The sequence below is a fragment of the Cuculus canorus genome, chromosome 5 (genome assembly GCF_017976375.1).
Source record: "Cuculus canorus isolate bCucCan1 chromosome 5, bCucCan1.pri, whole genome shotgun sequence".
NCBI classification, from domain to species: domain Eukaryota; kingdom Metazoa; phylum Chordata; class Aves; order Cuculiformes; family Cuculidae; genus Cuculus; species Cuculus canorus.
The window spans coordinates 51,364,730-51,391,945 of record NC_071405.1 but is presented as its reverse complement, the minus strand read 5'-3'; the positions used below and the strand labels follow the sequence as shown (position 1 = coordinate 51,391,945).

Sequence of the window (27,216 nt, the reverse complement as noted above, 5' to 3'; positions counted from 1 at the left end):
AATGCAGTGAATTGCAAGGCTGTATGTTTGGGGACAGAGAATGTAGGTCGCAGCAGGGAGATGGGGCTGCACACCGCAGCCAGCCAGGCGAGGGTTGGTGTGGCCGCGGGAGGAATCCAGAATGGCTGAGGGAACAGGGGGTCCCATCCTGTGGAGGGGCTGAAATCGTTGCCTTGGACTGGAAATCAAACTTGGGGAATAGCTCAGCTAAAACTCCACTGGGACTCTAAGGTGACACAAAAGAGATAGCGCGGGGAGACCAGCAGTCAGTAAACCACCAGCAAGTGAAATTCCCATCCATGTCCCATGCTGCTCCCTGCCTTGGTGCTGTCTCAGCTTGTCCTTACTCCTCTCAGTCTTTCACTGTGAGCTCAGCAGGATGGGGTATCTCCTCCCCCCCCGCCGCCTTTCTTGCCCCTCAACTATTACTCTGCCTCCACCTGATTTTTTCTCTAGCAACCCCCTCCTGCTCTTATCCTGCCCACTCTGGAGTATTATGAATCTTATGCTCATCAGCGTGCACGGGCTTTCCTTCCAAGGAGCACTGCCTCCTATGCAGTTAACAGGACTGATAGAAGTAGGATGAGCTGGAGGTGATGCTTACCAGGGCTTGGGCTCATATCCATCCATGAGGACAGCCTAGGGTGGCACACATTCGCGGGCTTTGCTGGCAGAAAGCAGAGTCAGTCTGCCCATGTCCTGCCCATGCCACGGTGAGGGGGACACATTGGCTATCTGAAGAACTGCCCTTGGACAGACCTGTTCTGCATAGACCCGCCCTGATGCTGCCAGCCTCAACCCCACTGACTGCACAAATACTCTCTTAAGGGTATATGAATGGCCCTGAAACTGCCAAGATTCCTCCCACTTCGAGTAGCCCCTCCTCCATCTTCATCAAGGCTGTTTAAGGCCATCCAGATGGCCTAATGGATCTCATCGAAGTACAATTTGTATCGCAGCGCACAGCTATATGAAACATCCCAGCTCAGGGCTGGCAGTAACGCTTTGGCTGGGCCAGTGGCACGTCTGCCTCAGTTCATTGAGGGGATGATGGATGGAGGGACTGTGCTTTGGATCCTGGCACGAGGGAGGCTGGTCCAGCACCTGAGAGTGAGGAGGGACCCAGCGGGCTTTTGCATGGAGGCTGAGGGCTGGTGCTGGTTGGGTCCCCTGAGGAGGTGGCATCCACTGCTGGGGGATGGGTGCAGATGCAACAGGACATATCCTTTAGGAAGCAGCTGGAACAGCCTTTTGAACCCCTGCAGGAGCATGGGATCTGTCTTGCCAGCTGCCTCGTCCTCAGCCAACAGCCTTCCTAGTAAGGCACTGGCCCTTCCTGGTCTTAAGGGGTTGCTTCTCCCTGCCACTGTCTTTCAGTTCTTTGGGAGGATTTTGTTAAGCACTGTATTGGTTTGCTCTGTGTTCACAGTGTGGGCTCAGTGTGCTGCAAGGATCATGTTCTATTGCCCCACTACCCAGATGGAAGAGATCCTGTCACATGTGTCGGGGATGCTTCCAGGTTTCCAGGCAGGGTCCCACCCTGAACAGGTGGGATAGATAAATAAAATAGTTTTGCCTTCCAAACAAATAAGACCTCATTTGCTTACTTTCCTCTGTTGAAATACTATCACTAAGATAATGCATTTTTTAATCTCAATAATAAAACGCTTTTAGGGTGAGGCACTCAAATCAGTTTAGATTAGTAATATTCAGCTCAATCTCTTCATAGAAAATATGCCCTCAAAATGTGTTGTTCTTGCTCAGGTAGCTCTAAAGTTCTACGACAATAGATTTTCCCCACTTTACAGTAGTGAGAGGAGAACCCGCCTGTTTCTTTCCTGTGTTATGGGAGTGCCTGCCATCCCGCTCCACAACAGCACCTGGGGGGGAGCTGGACGGAAGAGCAGCATTGGTGTGAGTGGCTGCAGGGGCAGATACATAAAGGGAGACAGGAAGAGCTGGATAAGGGTGGCTCGGCCAAGTAGCTGCTAGGCAGGGGTGCAAGGAGCGGTGACTGGCAAAGGCACAACTAGAGCAGGGGGAGGGGAATACCTCCCCTGTGGTTTGATGACCCTCTCCTCCTGCGGTGACCTCAGCCAGATCTCAGACCTCTGCCTGAGAGACATTGGCTGTTAACACCCCGTCTCCAGCAAGGCAGCTGGAAGCACTTGCTCTCTGGAGGTGTTGGCAGCTCCTCTCTTCATGCTCTCCCTCTAGCACCTGGCTGGGCCTCACTGCCCAGCCTTCTCCCTTGCTGCAGCTCAGTCCTCCAGCCTAATTACCCAGGGGCTGGAAATTAAGTTCCATCACAGGCTCATTTTCCCTAATAAAACCACCAGGCTGGGCTGGGATTTTAATTCATTTGCTGATATGATTACCTGCCTCTCACCCACAGCTCCCTCAGCCCCTGCCTGGCAGGGAGGGGGATGTTCCACAGGGGTTAACCTGTTCCCAAAGGTGCCTTTGCTCCATGCCATGTGCTACAATCCCACACTTGATCATCCCTGCCCCCTGCAGCTCCTCAGCCAGACCTCGCTCCAGCTACCGGGAAGGTAAGATGCAGTGCTGCACTGGGGCTTTCCTCCTGCTGCAGGTAAGGGTCTTGGTGCCGGGAGCCCTGCAGAGGCACTTTGCCACCTGTCCAGGCAGGGATCACCAGATGAATCGCTGGCTGGGGGCTGGTGCAGGGCCAGGGACTGGGCAGAGTGGGAACTGGGCAGAGTGGGAACTGGTGTGGCTGCTGTGGCAGGGAAGAGGAGGAGGAGAGCTGTGTGTACGCGTGTGTGCATATGCAAGGGAGCGTACGCATATGCAAGGGAGCGTCTGTGGAGGGGAGAGGGGCTGCAGCCTGGACGGATGGACAGACAGAGCTGCCTGGCAGCCTTCTGCTGTTCTCCTCCTCTGCTACTCTCTGCTCTGAGAAGCCTTATTCAAATAAATGATGCAATTACTGGGAATTAAGGGGAGGTGAAAGATTGATGCCAAAACAGGCTGCTCATTTCCAACTTCTTTGAATCCTCTGGGTTTTTCTGGGCACACTCTTCCCCTTTCTCAAGGTTTCTCTTCCTCCCAGTGAAATTTTTGGAGGGATGGAGACCAGACTGGCTGAAGTGTGGTTTGCTCTTCCCTTGGTGTCCTCTCTGACTGTGCTGGCTCTTTAAGTGATTTTTGACTTCTGAGTCTGCTTGTGGGGGCTCCTGCCAGCATGCCTCCCTCTTCCCCAGGGTTCCCTGCTCCAGGGTGAGCAGTCCCTACGCTGCAGGTCTGTGCCTTGTGGATGGCTCCAGCCCAGCTGCCCTCCCGCTCTGCAGCAGCCCCCTGCTCACCTCCCAATTCCCCAGCAGACACAGTAGTCAGATTATCGTAATGATGCCTGACAAGGCAGTATCAGGAATTATACTGATAAATCTAAACAGACATCTTATAAAAAAAAAAAAACAAAACAAAACAACATCCACAACTGAACCCAGGCCTGTAATTTAATACAGTATATTAGCCTGACCAGCAGAGAACAGAGCTCACATCCTGCAGCCTTGAGTCTCCTCCATCCCTGGCTCTGCCTTGAGAAATGGCCTCTTTCCATAACAAAAGACTTTAGCCAATCTTTTTTCTTGACTTGGAGGAGTGGAGTCTCCTTCCTGAATGCTGTGGCTGGGCAGGGGCTACAGGCCTAGGGGTGAATGGAAGACCCTGATGGCAGTGGGCTGCCCTCATCCCTGTAGTGTGCGGCAGCTCGGTACCCAGCACCAGCCCGCACCGAACCCTGACGTGGGCTCTTCATCCCGGGCTAAACTTCAGTGGGAGAAGGCTGAGGAGTAGGGGTGAGGAGAAGGGCAGTGAGGCATGCAGGAGGTGGGAATGCTGGGAGACCATCCATCACCACGCTCCTCGCCTGCTGGATGAAGGCAAGTAACTGTTTTCTGGGTCCGTGCCAGGTGCAGGGATGGGCAGGGCAGGGACAGCATCTTTCTTGGGAAAGAAAGGATCTACTTCCTCCTGCCTCTGTTAAATTACTTACTGGTGCAGCAATTGCTGGCTGTTTTTTTTTTTACCTGCTGTGTTTTTTTGCACACTTGCTGTGTTTCTCTTGGTTTTCTTCCCTGTGAAGGGAACTGTGGGTAGTATTAACGTTAATAGGGGCTCTGTGTGAGGAAAATACATGTGTGGGAGCACAAATCCTGTCCAAATAGGGAGCTGGGCTGAGCTGCCTGATGTGATATACACACACCCATAAGGCTCTTTGTTCCCTACCAGTGCCGGCAATTATCTCAAACAGAGGGAAATACACCTTTTTAATAGAGATGTTTCAAAGTGTGGGTGCATTAAAGCAAATATTTATTAGGCTGCATGTGTATTAGAAGGCAGGCTCCACCAAACTGCCTGGTGAATTAAATCTGATGGCAGAGCAGCTGAGCGGCAGGCAGGACTGCTGGGTCCCTGCCTCGAGTGAGGAGATAGCCAGGGGGCTGCAGGAAAGCCTCCAGAGGGGTTTGGACAGTCACAAGGCAGCTGTGCTGGTTGTTGAGTGCCTGCGTAGGGCTGGGGCTTGTGTTCTCGCTTGGGATGTGTTTCTCCTGCAGTGAGTGGCCATCTGTATCAAGGGTGAGGTTGGCTCTGTGAAGTTTGTTTGGTTTAGGGGCTCCATCTCCACATAGCCTGGGGTCTAGTAGACCTGTGCCTCCTGCAGCTCTACAACAGTCACTGGCACCTTCTCCAGAACCTGCCAGCCAGAAGTAGCGTAGGCTGACTTCTCGAGCTGGAAGGCATCAACACTGCAGGTACCTTGAAAGCCTTTGGAGGGAAGGCAGCAGCAGGCAGACTCTCACGCTGCTCTGCGGGATGCTGGGGACTCTGCACTGTGGTGGGGAGAAAAGCTGAGCGCTCTCAGCACCATCGGGGGAATTGCTGTGCATGTAAGCATGTGGGTTAGTGAATTTGTGTATTAGTGAATTCATGAATTAATGAAGTAGTGAATTAGAAAATCAACTAATTTGAATAATCTTCTAAAGGGGCTTGAGCCCCTGTTTTCTCTTCCCTTAAAGTCAGGCAGCAAGCTGTGTGGGATGGTGCCTGGGAGAGGGGTTCCAGGGAGTGTGGGAATAGCACAAGCCTACATTTCTCCTTTTTTTTTTTCCCCCGCCTATTTTTTTGGGTAATAGGTGTGAAAGAAGTGATTCAGAATACTTTCCCCCTTCCATTACCCAGAAAGCAAGTAAGAGTTGCAAGAATGGGGACTACAACAAAACAATTATATTGAAATATTCAATGTTGTGCTTATATGGTAAATGCAACAAAATGGAGAGCAACCTTAAAATAGCTGCAGCAGCAATCTTTTAAAACACAAAAAGCAGATGATTATTGACTGAAAAGATCACAGTGCAACAGGCTGAGCGGCAGGCTGTTGCATTTAAGTCTCTCCAGAGCTGTGTGCTCCCTGTGCTTCCACAAAGGCTGCCTGGCAGCTAACTCTCCAAGGCCTAACTTCAGGTGAGATGAACTCCAACATTTTGCCTGCTGTGCCCCCTCACATGAGTGTCTGTACCAATATTTGTGGTCAAGTTGAGAGCACAGGAATCTGGTGGTCCTCTGGCATTTCAGGGATGCTCACGGACTGGTATGAGTTGCACTGGGGTGTACCAGTCTGGTGCAGGAGGATGACTTTCTACATTAGTCACAAAAATCTTTTCCATACTCACCCAGTTTCCCTGCATGGGCCAGCATGACTGTACCCCACTTTCCTGGCTGTGCCCTGCCAGGTACCCAAGGACAAGCTGGTACTGCTGGTGCCACCATCACCCCAGCTGCTGGGGCCACATCTGCTGTGTGGCTAAACATAGTCACACACTCCCTGGGCCTGTGGCTCTGGCACCCTTCACTTGTGCTAAAAATGACATTTTTCCAAATAATCAAAGAACCTTTCATCACCCTGTCTCTCAAAGCAGCCCAGGAGTCTGGGAAACAGCTGAGCACTAAGCAGTGTTCCTAATGCAGCTTCAGCATTGATGTTATTGTTCCTCTGTCTCTACTCGAAGTATGCCATGAAGTATGATAAGACATGGCTGTGGGTGACCTGGCCAAGGTAGCAGAGTATGGCTGGGTGCCTTTGGTCGCTTCCTTTCTTGGGAAGGCTGCAGCAGCTGTGGTCCTCCCTGGGCCCCTCAAGTCCTCATGCCCTGCTCCTCTGCAGCATCACTTGCTCCCTGCAGTGGTTCTGTCCCAGCATCTTCTTGGTCTTGTCTTGCCCCGCATCTGTGAGTGACTGCCCTTTCCCAGAACTCACAACTGGAGCACTCATGGGGCAGTACATGCCTGCTGCTGCCCTGGGGACCACTGGGATGATAGGGGAGAGGCTCTTTTCCTGGGTATGGTGCTTGGATGGAGAAGAGGAGAACTTGTGCTCACAGTATCCTGCCTCTCCTCAACTAGGAGAACAGCTGTGGGAGGGTCCAAGAATCCCACAGGGATGACTCTGGCCTGGGGATACAACCCACATCTCACCCACTAGGGCCCACAGGGCAAGAGACCACCTGCAGGGGACATCACTCTGTTGCCTGCAGCCCTCAATAGGCAAAGAGACTGAGCTACTGCCCTGGCATTTAAACAGCCACCTGCTGCCATGCAGCACCAGCTCTGTGCAAGTGAGTGAAGAGGCTGTGTGCCCAGAGGCTTGCCCTCTTTCCCAGTGATCCTTCCACGGTTCCTTGGGGTGTGTCCTTGATTGGCTGAGAGCAGGCAGAGAGGCTGTATGAACACTTTGATGCTCTCACTCACTGCTGAGCGAAGCCTTCACACACATCTACCTTGATGGGGTGGTGCTCAGGAGGGCTGAGACTCTTACTGTCACCAGGATGATTTTTTTCTCTCTCTCCCTTTCCTGTTCTAAGTTGGGTTTATTTTGTTATTGGACTGATAGACAGATTAGCATTTCTCACCAGGCTAACTACCAGAAGGTTATTAAAAGTGATTTGCAATGTAAATACTTTCATCATCAACCACATTTTCTTTAGACTAGGGTTGACTTTTATGAATATTAAAGCCACGTGGATGGGATCAGCGGGTCTGTGGGAGTATGTCTGTTGGAGGGAGGGAGGGGGGGATGGCTGCCTATGCTGTGCTGGGAGAGGCAATCTGGATCTGCTGGAGGGCAAAGGGATCTGATGCCAGAGGGAGGGAAGTGAAGCATGAAAGGGGGTATGTGAGGCAGAAAGAAAACCTGAGTGCCTTGGAGAGGGTCAGAATGAAAGGAGAGGGAGGATGCAAGCAGGAGCATGCAAGCATATGCACAAGGGCATCCCTCTATGAGCAGGAAAGGAGGAAAACCTAGGGAAGGGACATTTTCACTGGAGACAGTGGGGGGCTGCTGGGCTAGGAGATGGTATGCAGAGAGAAGGGAAACGTGGACATAGCTAGTGGTAAGTGGGTTTGTCCCAGGCACCGCCTAGTGCCTGAGGTGCGTGTCTGAACAGGCACGTGCCCCTTGTGCAGCAGCAGTGGCTGATGCTTGCTTCTTCACCTGCCTCTAGAGCCTTGACCAAGTACATGAGTTTGCAGGACCTGGGACAAATCCCTCAAATTCTCCAGCAGCCACAGACTGGCATTGACTTTCATACCAGGAGCTGGTGCTTGCTGCTTCCAAGGCTGCTGCCTTACTGTGTGTGCCTTGCTGGGAATCTCTCAGGGATAATATGTGGATGTTCCTGGGCCTCTTCTGGAGGTCAGAGTAAATGACTTGGAACTGCTTTCTCTGCTCTTCAAATGCGCTCATCTCCTGAGTGCCCGCTCAGTGGCATAACCACTCCTCTACCTCACGGTGATTATGGATGGCAGCTCTAACAAACCAAGATGGAGCATCAAGGTTGCCACTTGCTGCTGGCCCCTATATCTCCCACCTCAGGGGCTGAGAGGAGAGAAGTGGCTTTGCCCATTCCTAGGTGTTTGTGTTGTTTCGGTGTGAGGGCAATTTTTGAGGCTGAGGAGCTTGATGGAGCATTGCCAGATGATAATGGAGGCGTAGAAACTGATTAGACAGCAGGCACAGCAGAGCTCATGGGCATGGATAAAAAGAAGAAAAACCCCAAAAAATGAAACAACAAAAAAACCCACAAAGAAAACATCAAAAAACAGAGAATGGAAATTCAGTGATGAAAAGAAGGACAAAATGTAGCCTGCTCCAGGAGTATCCCATATCCCTACAAGGTGCTGTGTGGTGGCTTCTACTCCCCAGGTACCTGACAGACCAAGTGGTGTCAGTCAAGCAGGATGGCAGGAGACTCGGACTGTCACAGATCCTAATCCATAAATAGGGTAAGGAAGGGCCTTCCTTTGCTTGAGCTGCTGAACATGAAGGCAGGTTACCTTCTGTCTTCCGACACTGGGCAAATGCAAGTCCCTCCTGTGCCACCCCACAGCGTGGTACAATGCGTCTGGCCAGTGGGAAGGGTTGGAACTGGGGTCAGGGTGTGGAGCTGAGTTACCATTTTTCTTGCCCAGTGCCTACATGGTGTAAGAAGGAAGGTGATGTTGCTTTGGTGACAGCAAGAGGGGCTGGCGAAACCCGCTGGCAGGCCATGAGCAGGGAATGCATGAATATGTCAAGGCAAGAGAAACAAGTATTATCTTTAATTGGAATATGTATAGGGAGTCTTGCTTTCAGAAATTCTACTTCTTCTGACTAATGAGAGTGCATAAGGCTTAACAGTTAGAAATTGAAAAAGTTTTGTATTCAGTTTGGTTACATATTTTTATCTCCATGGCTGATCAGCTTTGGAAGAAGACTTCTTGCTGTTCATTACAGTCTTTTGTTTATCCATGGGGAGTTGTAATTTGAAACAAGAGTCCAATCAGATAACCCAACTCCAGTGCAATCAAATTGTCTTTGAAGCAAATGTTTCCTCAGTCTGATGAGTTCACCCAGAGTATGTCAAAGGTTTTTCACATTAATTTTTTAGGAAGGGAGAAGGAGGAGGAGTGGGTGGTATTTGTTTGAGGTCAGGGCTTTGGGGTGATGCAAGACAATCCAATTAACTGACTTGAGTCTTTGACAGGTTTTGGTCAGCGACTGCAGAAATGGTGTGGGCAGATGTTAAGTTGGCAAAAGTCAGCCAAGCCTCACTGCAGCCAGTGCAACCGTGTGGCTCTACAGCAGCTGATGCTGCAAAATCTTTGTCTTCTCACTCCTCAAAGAAGGCAGGAAAGAAGATGAGTACCAGTTGACTGAACAAGCATTAAAGAAATGTCAGGATTTGGCCTGGGGTGACCAAAACAAAGACGGTGTATCTGCCTTGCTGCTGTGGCAGAAGCCTCTTGGTGTGCAAAGGCAGCAACTGAGCTACAGATGCAAATACCGAGAGGCTTTAACCTTCTCAGGGTGTAGAGTGAAGCACTTGGATCTGGAGATGTGTCATCAGTGAAAAATGACTGAATTATCTTAAAATGTTCTCTCTGCTGGGGTTCGGAAATGTGTCTTCATCTCCAGGGAAAAGATACCAGATTGTGTGATCTGGGGAAGAGAGAGGTCAAATCTGTGAATTGGACATATCTGACTGACATCTTAGATGAGACATTGATATCAAACACTGGCCTTTAGCTTAGTGATACTTCCCAGGGCAAGGTATTGGAGAGGAGGGTCAGGAGGTGAAGGAGTTGATGGTGGGAAAATGTCTGAGACTGTAATTGCTTAAAGGAAGGAGAAAGTGGGGCATTTATTTGTTTATGTGTTTTTATATGTGTATGTGAGAGAGCTGAGCAGATGGGGAAATGATACCCATGCATATCTGTGAGACAGTAGAAGTGAAAGGCAGAGGGTGGGTGGGACAGTTGGTCTAGGTATAAGCAAAAAGAAGGAGATAGGTGTAGAGGGAAGGAAAGAGTTTTTTAATTATTTTTTCTCGTTTCTTTCATCTTTTTTTGACACTTTCTCATAACTATGATGAAAGGAGAAAGCAGAACCTGTGGGACAGTTCACTGATTATGGGATTCCCTGTTGATGGGTTTGTTTCTGGATTGAAACCCCAGTGCTGAGTGCTAGCCCAGCAGAGTCCGTTGTGCATTTTGAGCTCACAGATCCGGGACCGGATTTTTACTGTATTTTGGGAGCCGGGCAGCGCGTTAAGGACTCGTTTGACCCGGGCTGTGTCGGACCCCGCTCCGCCTCTCCTAGTGCCTCGATCTCTCCCGTGCTGAGGTGCCGATGCTCCCGGTGTTGCCACGGTCGGGGCTGAGCCCGCACGGCTCTCGGGGCCGGGGCGGTGGGCGGCTCTGTCCGTGGTGCTGCAGGGAGTACTCCCGGTGGTGCCGCGGTCGGGGCTGAGCCCGCACGGCTCTCGGGGCCGGGGCGGCGGGAGGCGCTGTCCGTGGTGCTGCAGAGAGCGGTCCCCTTGCCCCGACGGGGGGGGTGGGCGTTGCACATCTGCCCAGCACCGCTGCCCAACATCTGGCCGGAGGGGGGGAGCGGCACACACATCTGGGGTAAGGACTGGGGGGAACAACGACCTGGGGATCGCCCGCGGCTCCTTGACTTCCCCCTTCCTCCCCGGTGTGTCTTTGTGGTGGAGAGGGGGGCGCACAGCTGGGGGCGGCATATCTGGGAGCGGGGGAAGGAGGGGGCGGGGGGAGGAGGGGGAGGACCGGGCCGGACCGGCAGCGCCAGGACCTCCCTCCCCCCGCCCGTCCCCGCCCCTCCGCCGCTCACGGCGCCGCCGCGAGCCGGGAGCCGGCCGGGGCCATGCGTGCCGGAGCCCCCGACGGCGCGGCGCGGCACCATGGCCGCTGAGAACCTCTCGGCGGCGGGCGGGGCGCTGCCCGGTGAGTCGCTGCTCGGGGACTCCGTGGGCGCGGGGCGGTGGGGCAGGGCATCCCCACGGGCCTCCCCGGAGGGAGGAAGAAGGGGGCAGCATGGCTTGGGGGGGCGCAGTCCCGGGGGATGCGGCACCCTCTCCCCCAGGAACGGGGTGCTGTCTCGATCCCAACTTTCCCCTACTCCGGCGTTCCTCCGGCAACCCCAGCAGTGCCTCGCGGGTCGGGACTCCTGCGTTTGTTTTCCGCCCTCGTAGTCGTACAGGGCTGCAGCCCCTAATGAGGTCTGTCACCACCCTTCCCTGCTCGCATCCAAACCAACGCAGCTGCCCAGGATCCGTGGTCCAAGGCAACTCGGGTCCCGGTGATCGCCTAGGAACTGGCGAGCTAGTTGGCGCTCTAGTATGGGCATGTACGTAGTGCAGGCACCCCTAGAGCAGGGACTCCAGGATACAGGTTCTTTGCTGCCCTGGTGCCTCCTCTTGGAAGGAGATCTGTTTTCTGGGGAGGAAACTGCCTGTATGCTTTCTTTGCTTCCCTCTAAAATCTAACAAGAGCAGCAGGGACAAGATCCCATGTATTTTGGATGCTTTCTCCCCATGTTGGACAAAACCCTTTTGGCCACTGCCCATGAAGTGATTGCGCAGAAGTCCCCCCATCTCTTCACAGAGCGCTTTGCCAGGTTGGGCATTGCAAGGGGCCATGGATCTCCCTTCTCTCTCCCTAGGTATGGATCCCATCTACCCTTCATCCCTTTCTGGTCCTGCCGCACCCTTCCCACTGGTAAAGGCAGAGCTGCACTGTGCTCTCCGTTGGCCCATCGTGGGCAAGAGTTGGGCAGCCCCACCCTTCTTTTCTCCCAGAATAATGACATTGGCTTCAAATTGTGGAGCAGTTCTTGTCATTTTTTTAGATGAAAGCAATGCTGGCTTCTCTTCTGACCTGCTTTCAACCCCTCCGCCTGTGCTGTGACCACATTTTCCATCTGGTCTTTGCAAAGCCCAAGGCTACAGAGATACTTCTCAACCTGAGAAACAGCTAGCTCTGTGCCCTGCTGGCAGTTAGCAAAGGTGATGGGCTCTGCCTGGGTGTTTGGATGCTTTCTGCTTTGTCACAAGTGCCTTGAGTGTACTATGAGCGTGGCTTGACTTGTCCTGCCGTTACTTGCAGGATGAGCAGAAGGTCTAGGAGGGCTGGTACCCACCCAGAGGAGTGGTTTGTGGGTGCTGGCAGTGTCCATTAAGGTACTCAGATGCCAAGGTCCTAAAGCTGTTGGTGGAACATCACCAGTAACAAAGCTCACATTGAAATCACAAGCAACAGCAAGATGCTGAATATTGCCTCCTGCTTCCTAATGCCTTGACTTCTGTGATCTGAGCATCTGCTGCTGCTCTCTAGCCTGGACTAGGTCCCTGTGAGGCATCACAACAAAGAGCAGAGCATCTAAGGGAGTGACTTCACCCATATAGGCATCCTAAGAAATAGTGACTCCAGTTCACCCCTCAGCTGGGCTGCTGGCCAGCGGGCAGAGTGCTTGGGTGGGGAAGGTGGGGATGGCAGCAGTTAGCTGGAGAGGGGGTGATGTCCCTGTGCCAGCCAGCCCCCTGTTCCTGTGGGAGCCAAGCCAGCACGCTCTTGCTCAGAGCCAGCAGCAGGTTCCCAGGTCTGATGGATGGAGCAGCAGCAGCCTTGAAAGGGAGTTGGATGTGGGAGGCTGATGGGAGAAGGAGGAAGAGGGCTACTGGTAAAAGTGGTTTGTTTATTCACACGAGGGGCATACCCATCTCGGCAGGTTGGTCTGTTTTCTTTCATAGAAGAGAAATGAACTGAAATGATTAATTAATGCTGTGATCCAATTACTCTGAGTTTGCAGAAGAAGTGTGGTTTTTCTCTTTAAACTGTCCCCACGAGGATCGTAGTGATATTAGGTTTTATCATGGTTGGGGTTTTGTCATTGTTTTGTTTAGTTTTTTTTAAATTAAAATGACAAACATCTCCTCAGGGGGGAAAAGAAAAAAAAACCTGTGGAATAAAAACAGTGAGATCAGGATGAGTGGCTGATACAAAGCAGTCCCTAGCACACCTTTGCTGTGGAGCTGTGCTCTGCCTGCCCTGGTGAGCCTCCGCCAGCAGCACCAACAGAGGTGAAGAGGGCTGGTGAGTGCCTAGCTGCGGTGGCAGATGCAGCTCTGCAAAGATGGCAGGGAGAGCAATAGCAAGAGAAGAGGGACATGGAGGCTGTTTTCAAGGGGCTGTGGCTTTCTGCACAAAAGCAGCTCCTTGTTCTTCTTTCACGTACACGCAGCAAGAGTTTTGTGTGCATAAGCTGGCACCTTCTCTTTGGCATGCTAAACCAGGGCTTTCACGGGCATCTTCTGGAGAAGCAGGCGTTGTTCTTGAGCCAATCTCTGCTCAGTCTGACATGGAGCTATGCTCTTGTTGCCCTCCAGTAGGCCGAGGGAGGAGGTTTGCTTTGCATTTCCGTGTCCAGTCTGGGCTGGCTCTAAAACTGCTTATTTAAAGGAGATGCGTCTTGCAGAGATGCAAGTGTATGTGACCTGTCACAGCCAAAAAGTGGAATTCCAGATTCAAAATCTGGAAAAGACCAGATTATCCCCATCTGCATCCCCTCCTCTCTTCATCACTCTCTCAGCATCCCCCACTGACTGTTCCTTAGCACCGGTGCCCACCATGAGTGTGCCAGGGGCTGATGGAGGGGTGGGAGGAGGTCTCACGCACAGGCCATGTTGAAGCCTCTCCAAGCTGGCCTTTGGAGCCATGCCAAAGCCATCCCTCTTCTGAGGGAGTCAGTCAACCAGTTAGAACACGGGTACCAGTTTCTAGGAAGTCTCATGTGCTCTTCTGTCCAGGGACCCAACAGGCAGGGTGATGAGGGTCTTAATGTGTGGCTGTTATCTCATGGGCAAGTGGAGGAGTGTGCCAGTCCTCACCATGCCCCCAGGAGTGCACTGCCCATCATGACATCCTTTTAACCCTCTAGGCATGAGAATGTCTCATTGCATCCAGACCCTTGAACGTCCTGAGATTAGCACTTACACTGTATTCAGACAAATTCATTTGCTGAAGCTTGAAGGGGGCGTTTGGCAGTGAGACTGCGGCAAGTGTTCCCCAGGCAGCCTTGCCCACTACACCAGTATCTTGCTGGTGCGGGATCATAGGGACGGGGTGTCTCGCCTGTATGTCCCCCCCTCTGGACTTTTAGCAGCAGTGTGTTAGCAGCAGACGCATAACCAGCCTGTGTCCCACCCAGCAAACACCTGGGTGTCCCAGCCTCCTGTGTGCATGTTGTCATCCATTCCACCTCCCCTGCAGATGAATATGCCAGTCCTGCTGGGCCTTGAGTGTGGGCCAAGATGCTGTCATTTGACCTGGCTTCAGACCTTGATTCCCCTGGTACAGCGAGCATTGGCAAGCAAGGCTCTGCTGCAGATGCTGTCCATCCCAACTCCTTGTGTGACAGGCATAGCTGCTCAAGCCTTTGCCGTGGGGCTGCTCCTGGGACCCTCCAAAGATGCTTTCAGCCTGGAGACTGCACTGCATGGAGGAGGAACTCAAACGAAGAGTCTGTTTGTACATTGCAAGATGTAAGTTTGCTGAGAAAACTAACTTCACCAGCCTGACCAAGCCTCTAAATGCAGCAGCTGTAGGCACAGCCTTGAGAGTGACACCAACCCTCTTGTCTTGCCATGACGCTGTCCCCATCGCCCCTGGTGTCCCATGACTAATTCAGTGCATGAGGCAGCGGCAGAGGTGCTGAAGTGCCTCATTCTCTTCTCATCCTCCCCTGGCCCAGGTTGAGGCAGACTGAGACGTGCTGGTGAAGAGGACCCACACCCACCCAGGGCATTGTTTCCATGACTCAGAGGGGGCTAGAGGGAGACATGGGGAATGACAGGGCTGTTTGCTTTTCTTCAAGAGCCTCACAGAGGAGTTGTGTCCTGGGTCAACCGGCTCAGGAAGAGCAACAGCTGGAAAGTTTGTCCTTTAAAGGCAGGACTCAGTGCAAACCCTGGAGCTCCTTGGATGCAGCAGGCTCAGCCAGAGCTATTGGCATGGTACTGAGCTATTGCGGATAGCTGTGCTCCTCTAGCCAAAAATTCAGGAGGAGAAGCAGCCCCTCTGCTACCACAGCTGCTGGTAAATCTAATGTATTTTATGGCACCTTGCAGCTGGTAGCAGTAGCGTGTCTTGCCGCTGCTGAAGCTGGGCAGCAGAACTGGCACCAAGTGCCTCAGCTGGAGGTGTTTGTATACAGGGATGAAGTGTGATCCACAGGTTTAAGATTTGTGGCAGAGTTGGTTTGTGTTGTCAGGTTAATGGGTTAATATCTTTAGGCCCTTTAAGCAGAATTAGATTGATTAATCTGTGGGAAACTCAAAGCTCCAGTTGTGCAACACAGAAGTCTGAAAACAACACTCTGCAAACATGATGTCCCAGGCTCTGGTATCCACTCCAGGTCACGGGTCAGCTCTCTAGAGGCATGCATGGCGCCTCACTTCCGTGACCCCTCATTCACAAACCTTCCCAATGTTGATGCTAACTGTTCCCTCCCTCCCCCACTTCTCCCAGCCCAGGCAGCTTGGAGGTCTGGCTCTGCTGCAGAGGGACAGGCATCCTTGTGGGATCTTTGCATGACTGAGATGGGAAGGAGCATATGCTGTATCTTGCTGTCTCTGGTGCTTTTAGGGCAGTTTGGATCCCAGCTCCACCACAAGTTACATCATGTGCAGTCCCAGCTAAAGCCAAAAAAAGTGTGTGTGTGTGTGTGCAGAGAGGAATGGTGAGCAATGAAACCCTACTGGCATCAGCCTTTGCCTGACAATAAGCATGAGTAGTCTGATCTTAAGTCTGACTTCCTGCAGCACTCTGGAACAACATCTAGCATGGTCATCTCTAGGCTGTTTGCAGACTTCAGGTCACTCACCATGGCCCAGAAGTGATGCCCATCTCACAAAACTTTCTGCCACCATGTGCAGCCACAGGCAGTAAGGTGGTTAAAGCCCCTGCTCAGTGTCACAGGGTGCTGCCTGCGGCATTAGTGTAGGGTCATGAGACCACCATCCAGCACTAAGAGGTGTCTCCTAGATGGAGCTGGGCTGTTCGAGAGAGCTTTGACCCATGAAGGTTTTCAGCCCCAGCACAGCTCCTACTCTGCCAGTAGCAGCCTCTAGGGACGGCAACAGGGAGAGCTTTGCAGGCAGTGTCTCTGCATGAAGTATCTCCCTCTTGGAGGAGATTCTTAGGTGTCTTCTTCTGTGGGTGAGATAGAGTCATAGAATAGTTTGGGTTGGAAGGAACCTTGAAAATCACCCAGTACCAACCCCCCTGTTATGAGCAGGGACACCTCCCAGTAGCTCAGGCTGCCCAAGGACCCATCCAACCTGGCCTTGAACACCTCCAGGGATGAGGCATCCACAGCTTCCCTGGGCATCATGTGCCAGTGCCTCATGACCCTTATCGTGAAGAAATTCCTCTTTTTGTCTAGTCTAAATCTGAAATTTTGAAATCTAAAATTTCAAGTGAGCACCTTGGTGCTTCCCTCTGCAACCCTCAACTCTGGGACAAGTTGTGAACAGAAAAATGTGGTTGCCTCCTGCCCTTCTAACAGCTCTGCTCTGCCTGGGACAAACACCACATCACTGATGTACAGAGCTGAGTGTCCGTCCATTTCCCTGCCTGTCCTGGGCTCCTCCCTCACCACATGTAGCCAATCAGTGTTCCTGGAGCCCCTTCCTTCTGTGCAGAGTTCAAGAGAAAGCCATCTGATCAAAATCCTTTAGTACCATTGAGAAGGGAAGGATTGCCCAGGGCTTAAAAGTCCTCCTCAGTAGAAGGTGGGGAAGGGAAGAGGGTCTTTCCCTGCTGGTCTGACTGAAGGACATCCCCTGGATGGAGGCCTCCTCAAGAGCCCAGCAGGCAGCAGGCTGTTGCATCATCTCCCTCCTGGTGAGCCCCTTACCTCCTCAATGAGATTCAATCTCATGGAAGCAGCCACCCCTCCAAGTTTGCACTTGGTGCTTTGCCTGAGCTGTTCCTCACCCCATGGCTCATGAGCACCCTGGGGAGAAAGGAGGGCAGGCACAGGGTGTTGTAGCTCTGCATGGGGGTGAGCTGCCCCCTTGCCCAGTGCCAGCCCTGGCTCCTGGGGGTGGGCTGGCACGCTGGGCAGATGGCTGGTGTGGTGACTGTGCTGGGCGGTGGCAGGGGGAGGGGTCTTCCCCTCAGTGAAATCCACCTTGCCCTCCCCAGGCAAGGCTTGTACTTGTCCCTGGAGCAGGGAGACCTGCTCTTGTAAGGAATCAGATTTTGAGCTTGAAAGTCCCTGCTCTCTTCCCCTCCAGTTCCTCCTCCGGTGCTGCCTCTCCTGGAGGTGTCTGATGCTTACTGCTAAACTCTCCCCAGGGAAAGCTCAGCTAATCCAGGCACCACTTGTTGCTGTAATCCACCGCTGTTGTCCTTCCTCTCCTTCTCCTCTCTCATAGCTGAGGCCAAATTCCTTTCTGACAGTGGGACCAGTAGAAGCAGCAGGGTTATTTCTGTTACGCTGCCTTGGAACAGCTGGGTCCTATTAAAGCTCCAGCCCAGATATATAAAAGAACGTGAGCATCTCTCTGAGGCAGAGAGCATTAATGCAGTAGACAGGAGGGGAGAAGTGCGGCTCTAGTCCAAGCTCAGCTGAAAGCTGGCTCAGCATGGGCTGAGTTCTGCCACCAGACCTCTCCTCCCGGGGAGCCGAGGCAGAGGGCACAGAAGGGTGGGAACGGCAGCCACGTTGCAGGATGCTGCTGTGGTGAGACTTCTCCCCAGTGATGTTACCCACCGGAGCTGCTGCAGGCAGGAGAGCTGCTGGGGAACCATCGGTGCCCAGGAGTTGCGGGCTGGGCACAGCAGGGTAAGGCTGGGGATGGGTTGCACGGCATTTGCCGGGCATGCTTCCTATTAACTTTTCCACTGGTAGGTTATTTATTGGGCCTAATAGTTGGGTGACGGGTGGTTAATTAATTATCGGAGCGACCAGAATTCTGGAAGGTTATTTATAGGATTGACTTTTAACCACTTAAATCTGCTTTCTTGTCAATTTGCTTTTTGCCTAGTTATGCCGGAGGTAGATGATGTGTGGTCCCTTACAAGCAGCAGATGTTACACGGCATGTTAAGGATACAGCAAGCATGTGGGGGGTAGCTTGGGCGAAGGGGGGGGGGGGGGCAGCCGATCCAGCTGTGGAATGCTGATGAGTGTGCTGGGCTGGGCACTACTTAACGTGGGCAGCTTGTAAGGGATGGCTCTGGCTTGCAAGCACCTCTCATGGCTGGTGTGTGCCACCTTGGATGGGATGCCTCAGTTCTGCTTTGAAACCCAGTGACAACCACCTAGTTACAAGCAACAATGAAGGCAGGGAGGGTCCTGGCTTGCTTGAGGTGGGTGGTCAGGTGAGGTGTCTGCAACGTTCCCTTCTGGCCCCAGACATGGGAAATTTTCAAAACCTGATGCATGAATATGTGCCAATCACAGGAGGGATTCTTCAGCCTCCTCACCTCCCCCTGAAAGTTGCCAGCTTCCGTGCCGCTGTGTGCTTGCTGCTCCTCCGGGTGCTCTAGGAAAAGCTGTGAGAGATTCCAAGCTTGGGGAGACAGAGGAATTTGCTTTGCCTCATCAGAACCAGTTGAATAGCAGAGGAAAAAGAGGAATAAATTATTCAAAGGAAAAATAAAATGCCCAGATCAACCCCATACGTTACTGGCAAGGAGCAATTCCTCTGGCACTATGGCTCACATCTCCTCTGGAACAGGATAAAGACTTCAAGGGCCCATCAACCCTCACCGTGCCAGAGGGGTGCGAGTACAGCTGCCAGCTGGAGCCAGGAGGGCAGAGGGAGCCCTGCCATCTTAATACAGCAAATCCCACTGGCCACTTGTCTCCTTTCTGTTTTCCTGGCTGGTTTATTGCCTTCATCATTCCTGATGCGGAGGCACAGAAGCACCCTGACAGCAGTCTAGGAAAGTGCTCCCTCATGGTGCAAGTCCAGGCTAATCCCCTCACAAGGCCCCCCTTTATCGTCTCCCCATATACCGTATTTCTAAGGTGCCTGTTCCTGGTATCTAGGAGCTCTATTTTCACACTTTTTGACAGGTGTGAGTCTGTCAACCAGAACAATCCCTCACTAGATTGTAAACTGGTGCTATGGCTCAGAAACTAATTAATGGCTATTAGACAACACAATTAGCACTACAAATTGTCACCCCTTGCAGAGTGTCACCCCTTCCCTTCATGTAGCACGAGCCATAAACACAAGCATCCTTTCAGCATCTTCTATCCCTCCCCTCTTTTTTCTTCCTTGTCTCCTCAGATTCTGGTTGTGGCTGCACTAACCGCCCAGCCAGCCCTGCCTCACATCAGCAGTCTGACATGACGGAACTAACTCCATTAAGATTTTTACCCTCTCGGCACTTTTAGGAAGGCCAGGACGAGCAGGGTGAGGGCAGCAGGGCTGAGAGGGTTGACTGGGCTCCTTCCCATGGTGATGCCAGTGGTGATTGCCTGGCTGGAGCAGTGAGAGATGTGTGCCCTACTCCAGGATGTCCCTGTGATGGAGGGGAACAGCTTCCCTCCGTCTTTGCATCAGGCAGTGCCCGGAGTCCACATGGTCTATCCATCTGGGAGCTGGCAGCTGTGGCCACCCCGTCCCTGCCAGAGGAGGATCCCTTAGGCTTGAGCTCTTTTCATCTTTGCTGTTCTTTCAATGAGTTTATGGCACCTATGCAGAGCAAAAGACCATCTCCTTTGGGATCCTTGGAAGCCTCTGTGAAACTAATGGTTTCTCTAATTCCTCTCCATCCCCTACAAACATCTTCTTCCCATAGGTGTGTGAGCACAGTGCTTCAAGCATTGCCAAGCGTGCCGGGTGCATGCACAGCCCTGCTCATTCCCAGAGACGTCACTTCAAGCCATACATGGACCAGTCATGACTCAGCCTCTGCTCCCCCAGCCTCAAGGATGAGGTTGGGATGGAGGCAGTGATGGAGCAGAGAGGATGGCAGCTGGCAGTGGCTTGAGGGACAGGAGCAGTGGAGGGTCAAGGGCAGTCTGTGCATAACAGGGAGCAGAGACAGGTGACACTGAGGTAGTAGAGCTGCTTGCTCCAGGAGCTCATTCCAGAGCTTGAGGTACCGTCATCATCGCACAGGCATGCATACTTAACAGCCTCTCCATCTGCCTTTGCCACGCTGGTGGGGTGGGTGGCCTGCTCCTGCCATGTCGGGTGCAATGGGATGGCAGGAGCAGGTGACACTCTCTCTCACTTGGGTTTAGTGCTCAATTACTAGCTGCATCTGATGGAGCACCCTGCCTTTAGCCAGTGCAGGCTTTTTGGATATGGGATGACCATCAGCAGTCCATGACAGGGCTTTCTTCTTTCCTTTCACTTCTTTACCTGGAAAGGGTTGTAAGACACTTTGCAGGGGCTGACAGGCTGAGAAGGCTCACCAGAGCAGCACACAAGGTATGCGGCAAGGAAATAGCAGGAGCTAAAAGATACTATTAGTGAGGAGCTGGAAGCTCCAAATGGCTTCAGTGGAGAGGAGATATCCAGCCACAAATCACTGCCAGAAGTCCTAGGAAGGAAGGGGACCAGTGATGGAATTTGCTGTAGCTGGCTGATGAGGGCAGATCTGGGAAAGCAGTTGCTCTCACAAGGGATGGCGCATGCAGGGAGAAAAGGCAAGTAGTGTCATAGGTAGGGGCCTCAGCCCCAGGAGCCCCTCTGAAGTGGTCTCTGGAGTTTGCCAAGGCTGCGTCTGTGCCCTGGCTGCAGTGCTGGTAGAGGGCAAAGAGGGATGAAGGCAGGGAGGGCAATGTGGGGTGGTGGGATGTGAGGGAAGGGAAAGGAGAATGTGCTTCTGGAGATGCAAGAGGAGAGAGATGGGCGCTGGAGGGGAAGGGGGGGCATTTTGTGGGGAGACCCCAAGGCCTGGAGAGGTTCCTTGGTGTCTGGGAGGGCTTCACAACATCAGGGGCAGTGATGCGGTGGTGTGAGTGGAGCTGGAGTCATGCCAATGAGTCCATTATGGCACCTCAGCTCTCCCACATGCTTCCTCCATTCTCAGACCCATCCTGGGGCGCAGGCAGAGCCAGTGCTTCCTGAGGGCTGTGTCGTGTCCCCCGCTCGCCCCTACCCCTGGCCCTCCTCACACTGCCTGGATGCTCTCCATCCCCGTGGGCAGGGGGGAAACCAGCCTCAGCAGGCTGAAGCTGCTGCTGCTTCTAAAGGGGAGACTCCCAGGATGCAAGCAAGGCAAGTTTACCCCAAGGAGAGGTGGCAAAGCAGCCAAAATGCAGATGGCAGGATCTATTCCCAGTGTAGTCGGCACAGTACACGGTGTAGTCAGCTACTCTGAGACCTGGCAAATTCATAGCACCCTTGGCCTGCTACAAGCTCCAGAATCAGCTGCCCATGCTTCTGGCAAAGGTAGTGCCAGGTTGTCCTGGTGAGCTCAGAGGGGGTGTCCAGAAGAGAGAGATGGCACAATGGAGAGAGCAAAAGATGGGGAAAGAAGGGATACCTGATAGACTGGAACATGGCAGAAAATATAGCCAGAGTGTTTGAGGCGAAGGTGAGTAGTGCACACAGTTGTTTTATGTATCTTCATGGCCTTAGGCATTTTCAGTCTCCCTCCTGCCCTGAAATGGGAGATGTCTTTATTTTTGCCCTTCAGTGATGGCTTATTTTCAAAACCTCCGTATTTTTGCCCTTCAGTGAAGGCTTATTTTCAAAACCTCTGTTCAAGTACCTCACACTGGGGCTGCCGTTGCTTCTGTCTCAGCACACCAGTTTCCAGCATGACCTCTGGGTGGCATCCAAAGACACGGGATGCTCTAGGCTTCCGCCTTCATTGCTTGTGATCTGTGCAAATGGTTTTATGGGGTGAGACGAGCCGGGCTTCTCTTACTTAGGGCAACGGAGAATACAAGACTCTATCAACGCTTATAATTAATTAAATGCATTTAGAAGAGGTTGCCAGCTCACAAACTAAAGTGAAAAACTGAAACCCTCATTTAGTGGAGATGAAGGAAAGATTTCTTTTCAAGATTTTTAAATTCTTCCTGGAAGAGCTGGGGTAGGTGTCTGGTTGATTGCTAGCTTGGCTGATCAGTTTGATTAGCTGTTACAAGAATGACAGCTAAATATCCCCATCTCATCAAAGTGAAGAATTTAAAACTCATTTCAATTGTACTGAAACCACCCCCCAACACACCATGATTATATATCTCTAAGTCATTTTATACACTTATCACCTTCTTCTCGCATCCCTGGCTGGGTGCCCAGGAGGATGGCAGCAGAAACCACTTTTCTTCTCCTTTGATGCACCCCTTGCACTTGGTGCTGAACTAGGTAGTGTACACTGAGCTTCCTCGTCCTCTCAGTATTTAGTATTTATTATCTACTGAAGGGTGTTGCTTTCTTTTCAAAGCTCTTTGTGTTCATGGGCCACAAGTAACAAAGAACATAATACAGAGGTATTTCTCTGGCCTTTACCCACTTCTTTCCCCTGCATGTGTAAGACAACGCCAGCCACCACTGTGCAGCTGTAGCCTTGCTAATGCAGAAGCTGCCTTAAGGGCTATGTCAGTACCTTGGCTTTCGCATTTCAACAGCCATGCTTCCATTTGCTTACACCTGCAACTCCTTTTAAAAGCAGTTATGTTAAAAGCTTGGCTGTTTGCTGATGGTAGGAATCTCCTACCCTCACCACAAATGAAAGCCAAAGGCATTTCTTTTAAAAGATTTAAAAATACAAACGGATACTGAAGTGTGCTAAACCTTGTTTTGGAGAGTAGTGTGTTAATGGCCTGTTTATACATTAAGCAAAATCACCTTCAGGAGTCTCAGGTATTTGGATCAAGCACTGTTACCCAAGGCAGCTGCAGAGAGACGTGTGCCAAGTGCTCCCACTGCGTGTGCTGGCGTGGACTCCTGCCTGCTTTGCTGGGCTACTAGCAGCAGTGCCCATGGGGGTGGGTGAGAAGCCCAGGAGATTCCCCATCCTGTTGCAGGGTAGAGCTACTGGAGGCTGCCCTTTCTGGTCCAGTGGGGTTGGAATGCCCCCAGCACTCAAGGTGATGGCCCAGCAGGTTTTAGGGGCATGGGTTGTGCACGAGAGGCAGGTTGGAAGCTCCTCTGTCCAGCCCACCTTCCCCAGTGTCTTTGCCTCTCCTTCACATTCCAGGAAACTGCTCTTCATCCCAACATATCGATTTTGGTCCACTGATTTTTTATTTTTTTTTAAGGTTCATTTTCCTCTTACTTTGTGGGGATTAACCACAGGCATCTTGGTTTGTGTTAAGACAATCTTCCTGTCCATAATCGTTGCCATCCTTCAAAAATAATGCCATGTAGCAAGCCGAGATGGTTGTGTTCATCCTGTTCATCTCCACGACTGGCGTGGCTGCAGCTGCAGTGTGACGTGGGACTGGGAGAAGGGGCCAGCATTTCCCAGCATTGCTGGCTGATGGCGCTTGTGCGTCCCTTTCCATCTCCTACACCTCTTGGGGCTGGGCTGTGAACTAGGCCAAGTAAATTACCCTGTTTCAGCCTTGTTTGTGTTTACAGCATCTGCCTCCGAGCAGTGTCACCCCTTTGTCAAGGCCACCTCTGTTGGAAAGGTCAGTGCCCCCCCCAGTAAGACATTGTGGGACTTGCATGAACTCCTTGGGTTGAAGCTGTAGTGTAACTTGCTGTTTTCCCTGTCCCAGATTTCATCTTCCAGAAGGAGCTGTTTGCTGCCAGAGACACAGGTAAGCTGAGCAGACCATAGCATGGGGGAGCCCCCTCTTGGGGAGGTGCTTTGGGGAGGCCAGTGGGACATGCCTGGGGACATACCATAAATCTGGGGCCCCATTGTGTCCTGGTCAAAGGGCTTTCCCCAGCCCTGTCCCTGCTCTTATCTCTGCAGGCCCATGTCTCTCCTCTATTGCTAAATGAATACACCAAAAAAAAGCCTTCAAAGAGCTCCTGGGAGAAGGCTGCAATGGCAGAGAGACTTAGTAACACAAGGAGATTTTCAAGCACTAGCCAAGAGCAGTGCTGCTCTGGGAAACTGAGAAGGCAGCAAACACTGCCATCACAGGCCAGCAGGTATGATGTTCTCCCTTTCTCTCCCCACTTTCCTTGCAGATTCCATGCACAACCTCTCTGCCCAGCCCTGGCAGGCGAAGATGGCCAACCTGACCTATGACAATTTCACCCTTGGCAACCGCTCCGAGGTGGCCATCCAGCCTCCCACTAACTACAAGACAGTGGAGCTGGTTTTCATTGCCACCGTCACTGGCTCGCTCAGCCTTGTCACCGTGGTGGGAAACATCCTGGTGATGCTGTCCATCAAGGTGAACCGCCAGCTCCAGACTGTCAACAACTACTTCCTCTTCAGCCTGGCCTGCGCAGACCTTATCATCGGCGTCTTCTCCATGAACCTCTACACAGTTTACATCATCAAAGGCTATTGGCCACTGGGGGCTGTGGTGTGTGACCTCTGGCTGGCCCTGGACTATGTAGTAAGCAATGCCTCTGTCATGAACTTACTCATCATCAGCTTTGACCGGTACTTCTGTGTCACCAAGCCCCTGACATATCCAGCCAGGAGGACCACCAAGATGGCAGGGCTAATGATTGCGGCCGCATGGATATTGTCCTTCATTCTCTGGGCCCCTGCCATCTTGTTCTGGCAGTTCATAGTGGGCAAGAGGACTGTACCTGAGAGGGAATGCTACATCCAGTTCCTCTCCAACCCAGCAGTGACCTTTGGCACAGCCATTGCTGCTTTCTACCTGCCTGTGGTCATCATGACGGTGCTGTACATCCATATCTCCCTGGCCAGCAGGAGCAGGGTGAGGCGGCACAAGCCTGAAAGCAGGAAAGAGAGGAAAGGGAAGTCCCTCAGGTTCTTCAAGGGCCCCCTGATCAAACAGAACAACAATAATTCCCCCAAGAGAGCCATGGAGGTGAAGGAGGAGGTGAGGAATGGGAAAGTGGATGACCAGCCCTCAGCACAGACAGAGGCCACTGGCCATCAGGAGGAGAAGGAGACCTCCAATGAATCCAGCACAGTCAGCATGACCCAGACCACGAAAGACAAGCCCACGGCAGAAATCTTGCCAGCAGGGCAGGGACAGAGCCCATCCCACTCCCGAGTGAACCCATCATCCAAGTGGTCCAAGATTAAGATTGTCACCAAGCAGACTGGGACTGAATGCGTCACTGCCATTGAGATTGTCCCAGCTAAGGCAGGAGCCTCTGACCACAACTCCTTGGCTAACAGCCGTCCAGTCAATGTTGCCAGAAAGTTTGCTAGCATCGCCAGGAGCCAAGTACGGAAGAAGCGCCAGATGGCAGCCCGGGAGAAGAAAGTCACCCGCACCATATTTGCTATCCTGCTAGCCTTCATACTCACTTGGACTCCATACAATGTGATGGTCCTCATTAACACCTTCTGTGAGACCTGCGTACCAGAAACAGTGTGGTCCATCGGATACTGGCTCTGCTACGTTAACAGCACCATCAACCCAGCCTGCTATGCCCTCTGCAATGCCACTTTCAAGAAAACCTTCAAGCACCTTCTCATGTGCCAGTACAGGAACATTGGCACAGCCAGGTAAACTGACACTCAGGGACCACTTCAGCAACATTATGGAAGACCTTCCCTTTGCCTCCTTTGTCAGAAGGGACCCTCTGCTCCCCACTCACAACAGTGCAGACTGTGCAGTGATTGCAGATGATGCCCTTCATCCAGTGCTGACAAAGGTCCAAGGCACCTCTGAGCACCATCTCTTTCCAGTTACCCTGGGCCTGGGGACTAGCTTGGGGAGCCAACAGAAAAGCCAGAGGCAAGAGGAGATGTGGTCACCAGGAGCCTTCCCCAGCTCCCTGCTTTTGAGAGATCAGCCAAGTGGCATCAGTGTTTGTCCTAAGACTAGACGCCTCTTCTTTCCCTGGCTGACCATCTCCAGGGCACCAGAGCTTGTCTGCATGCAGACGGCCTAATGCTGGATGCTTTCAGTAGGCTTTAAAACTATTTATTAACCAAGAAATGAAAAGAAACCAGGGCTAAACATTTGCCAGCCATTTTGGACCAGGCATGCATGGACCAGGCATGCTGGCTCAGGCATGCTCCCAGGAAGTCCTGCTGGCCCAACTGGGCCCCATCCTGAGGCAGTCAAGATTGTGCACTAGCAGATGTGGCGAATTACTTCCTTTCCCTTGAGAGACATCATTGTGTATCCTCACCCAGGGACCAAGCGGCTGGAAACTTTCCCTGGGCTTCAGTTCACTCTCCCCTTCATGCCCTTTCTGCCCTCTGCCAGTAATTGGCTGGACAAGCAGACAACCCATGCATCTTACTCCTGGGTGAAGAGTGTGAAACCTAGTCACCTCCTACACTGATGAAAACTAAAACTGCAAAGGAAAGCAGTGGTGTGGTGTGGGACTTCTCTCCATGGCCCTGGGGGAACATGGCCCCTAAGAAGTGGGCAACAGCAACAGTGAAAATAACTGTCCTTGGGAGGGATGGGGGGAGCTGGGTGTCTTGCAGGGGGTCAGGAAGAGGGTCTGCAATGTGGCTGAGGTGCCTTGTATCTCATCTGGGCCATGAATAGGCCCCTGCACTCCTCATGGCAGCTATGGAGGCTTGATGCATAGCTCCGGAGGTGGGAGAGGATGGCAGTGGCCCCCAGCTCCACTCCTGCCTCACGTGCAAGGTGATGCCCTAGGGAAGCTGAAGGACCTGTCTGCTGAGCCTTGTAAATGGACATAACCCTGTTGTTGGTGTTGTGGTGGAACCCTCAGCATGCGGGCTTCGGCCAGTGTCTCCAGCCCCGTTCTCAGCCCACCCATGTGCGCAGCCCAGACCAACCCAGGGCTGCTCCTCAGCTTGTCCCAAAGCCAGGTCTCTGCAAGCCCTGGTGGGTTCAGCCGAGTGCAGCTGAGGGAATGGAATGGGTCCATGCTGGCACCAGCAAGCCTTCCATCTGTATCCCTCCTGCCCCCACGCCAGGGCAATACTGTGCAACCTGGAGAAAGGCTACCTTGGCCCAGGTGGGTAATCCCCTTATGCCACTGCCTTTAGGATAATTCACATAGCAGTGCCCAAAATGCCTGGCAGGCTTCTGGTTTGGTTTGTTTGTTTTTTTTTTTTTAAACTGTTACAACCAAAACCCACCCCATACCAAGACAAATAAAGACCTCGGACCAGAAACCAATAGCCATGGCATGAGGAGTGAATGAGTCGTCACCCCATTGCTCCTCCCCAGCTTCCTGCTGTCACCCACTGGTGACATTTCCTACAGCAGAGGGTGGGAGCCTCATCTCTTCTTCTGAAAGCAAGGAGGGCAGCCTGAAACAGTGCTGAAAAG

The 27,216-nt window shown here is 52.4% G+C and overlaps 1 protein-coding gene across 4 annotated transcripts; it reads left to right on the top strand.

Annotated features, from left to right (window-relative positions):
• Positions 1-10,678: 10,678 nt before the first annotated feature.
• CHRM4 (cholinergic receptor muscarinic 4) lies at positions 10,679-26,989 on the top strand. 4 transcript variants are annotated; one of them, XM_054068615.1, is made up of 4 exons: positions 17,065-17,707; positions 23,423-23,475; positions 23,566-23,607; positions 23,987-26,989. In XM_054068615.1, the coding sequence occupies exons 1-4, from the start codon at positions 17,625-17,627 to the stop codon at positions 25,462-25,464; spliced, it is 1,656 nt and encodes a 551-aa protein (XP_053924590.1). In that variant the 5' UTR covers positions 17,065-17,624; the 3' UTR covers positions 25,465-26,989. The 4 variants fall into 4 exon arrangements, with proteins under 4 accessions (XP_053924591.1, XP_053924593.1, XP_053924590.1 ...); XM_054068616.1 differs by lacking the exons at positions 17,065-17,707; positions 23,423-23,475 and adding an exon at positions 10,679-10,803; XM_054068618.1 differs by lacking the exons at positions 17,065-17,707; positions 23,423-23,475 and adding an exon at positions 16,601-16,761.
• The last annotated feature ends 227 nt before the right edge of the window (positions 26,990-27,216 follow it).

Excerpts from the sequence above, each read along its gene's own strand:
- CHRM4 (XM_054068615.1), top strand. The coding sequence starts at position 17,625 with ATGTTACCCACCGGAGCTGCTGCAGGCAGGAGAGCTGCTGGGGAACCA. Across the intron at positions 23,476-23,565 it reads AGGCCACCTCTGTTGGAAAG|ATTTCATCTTCCAGAAGGAG; the intron begins GTCAGTGCCCCC and ends TCCCTGTCCCAG. Across the intron at positions 23,608-23,986 it reads GTTTGCTGCCAGAGACACAG|ATTCCATGCACAACCTCTCT; the intron begins GTAAGCTGAGCA and ends CTTTCCTTGCAG.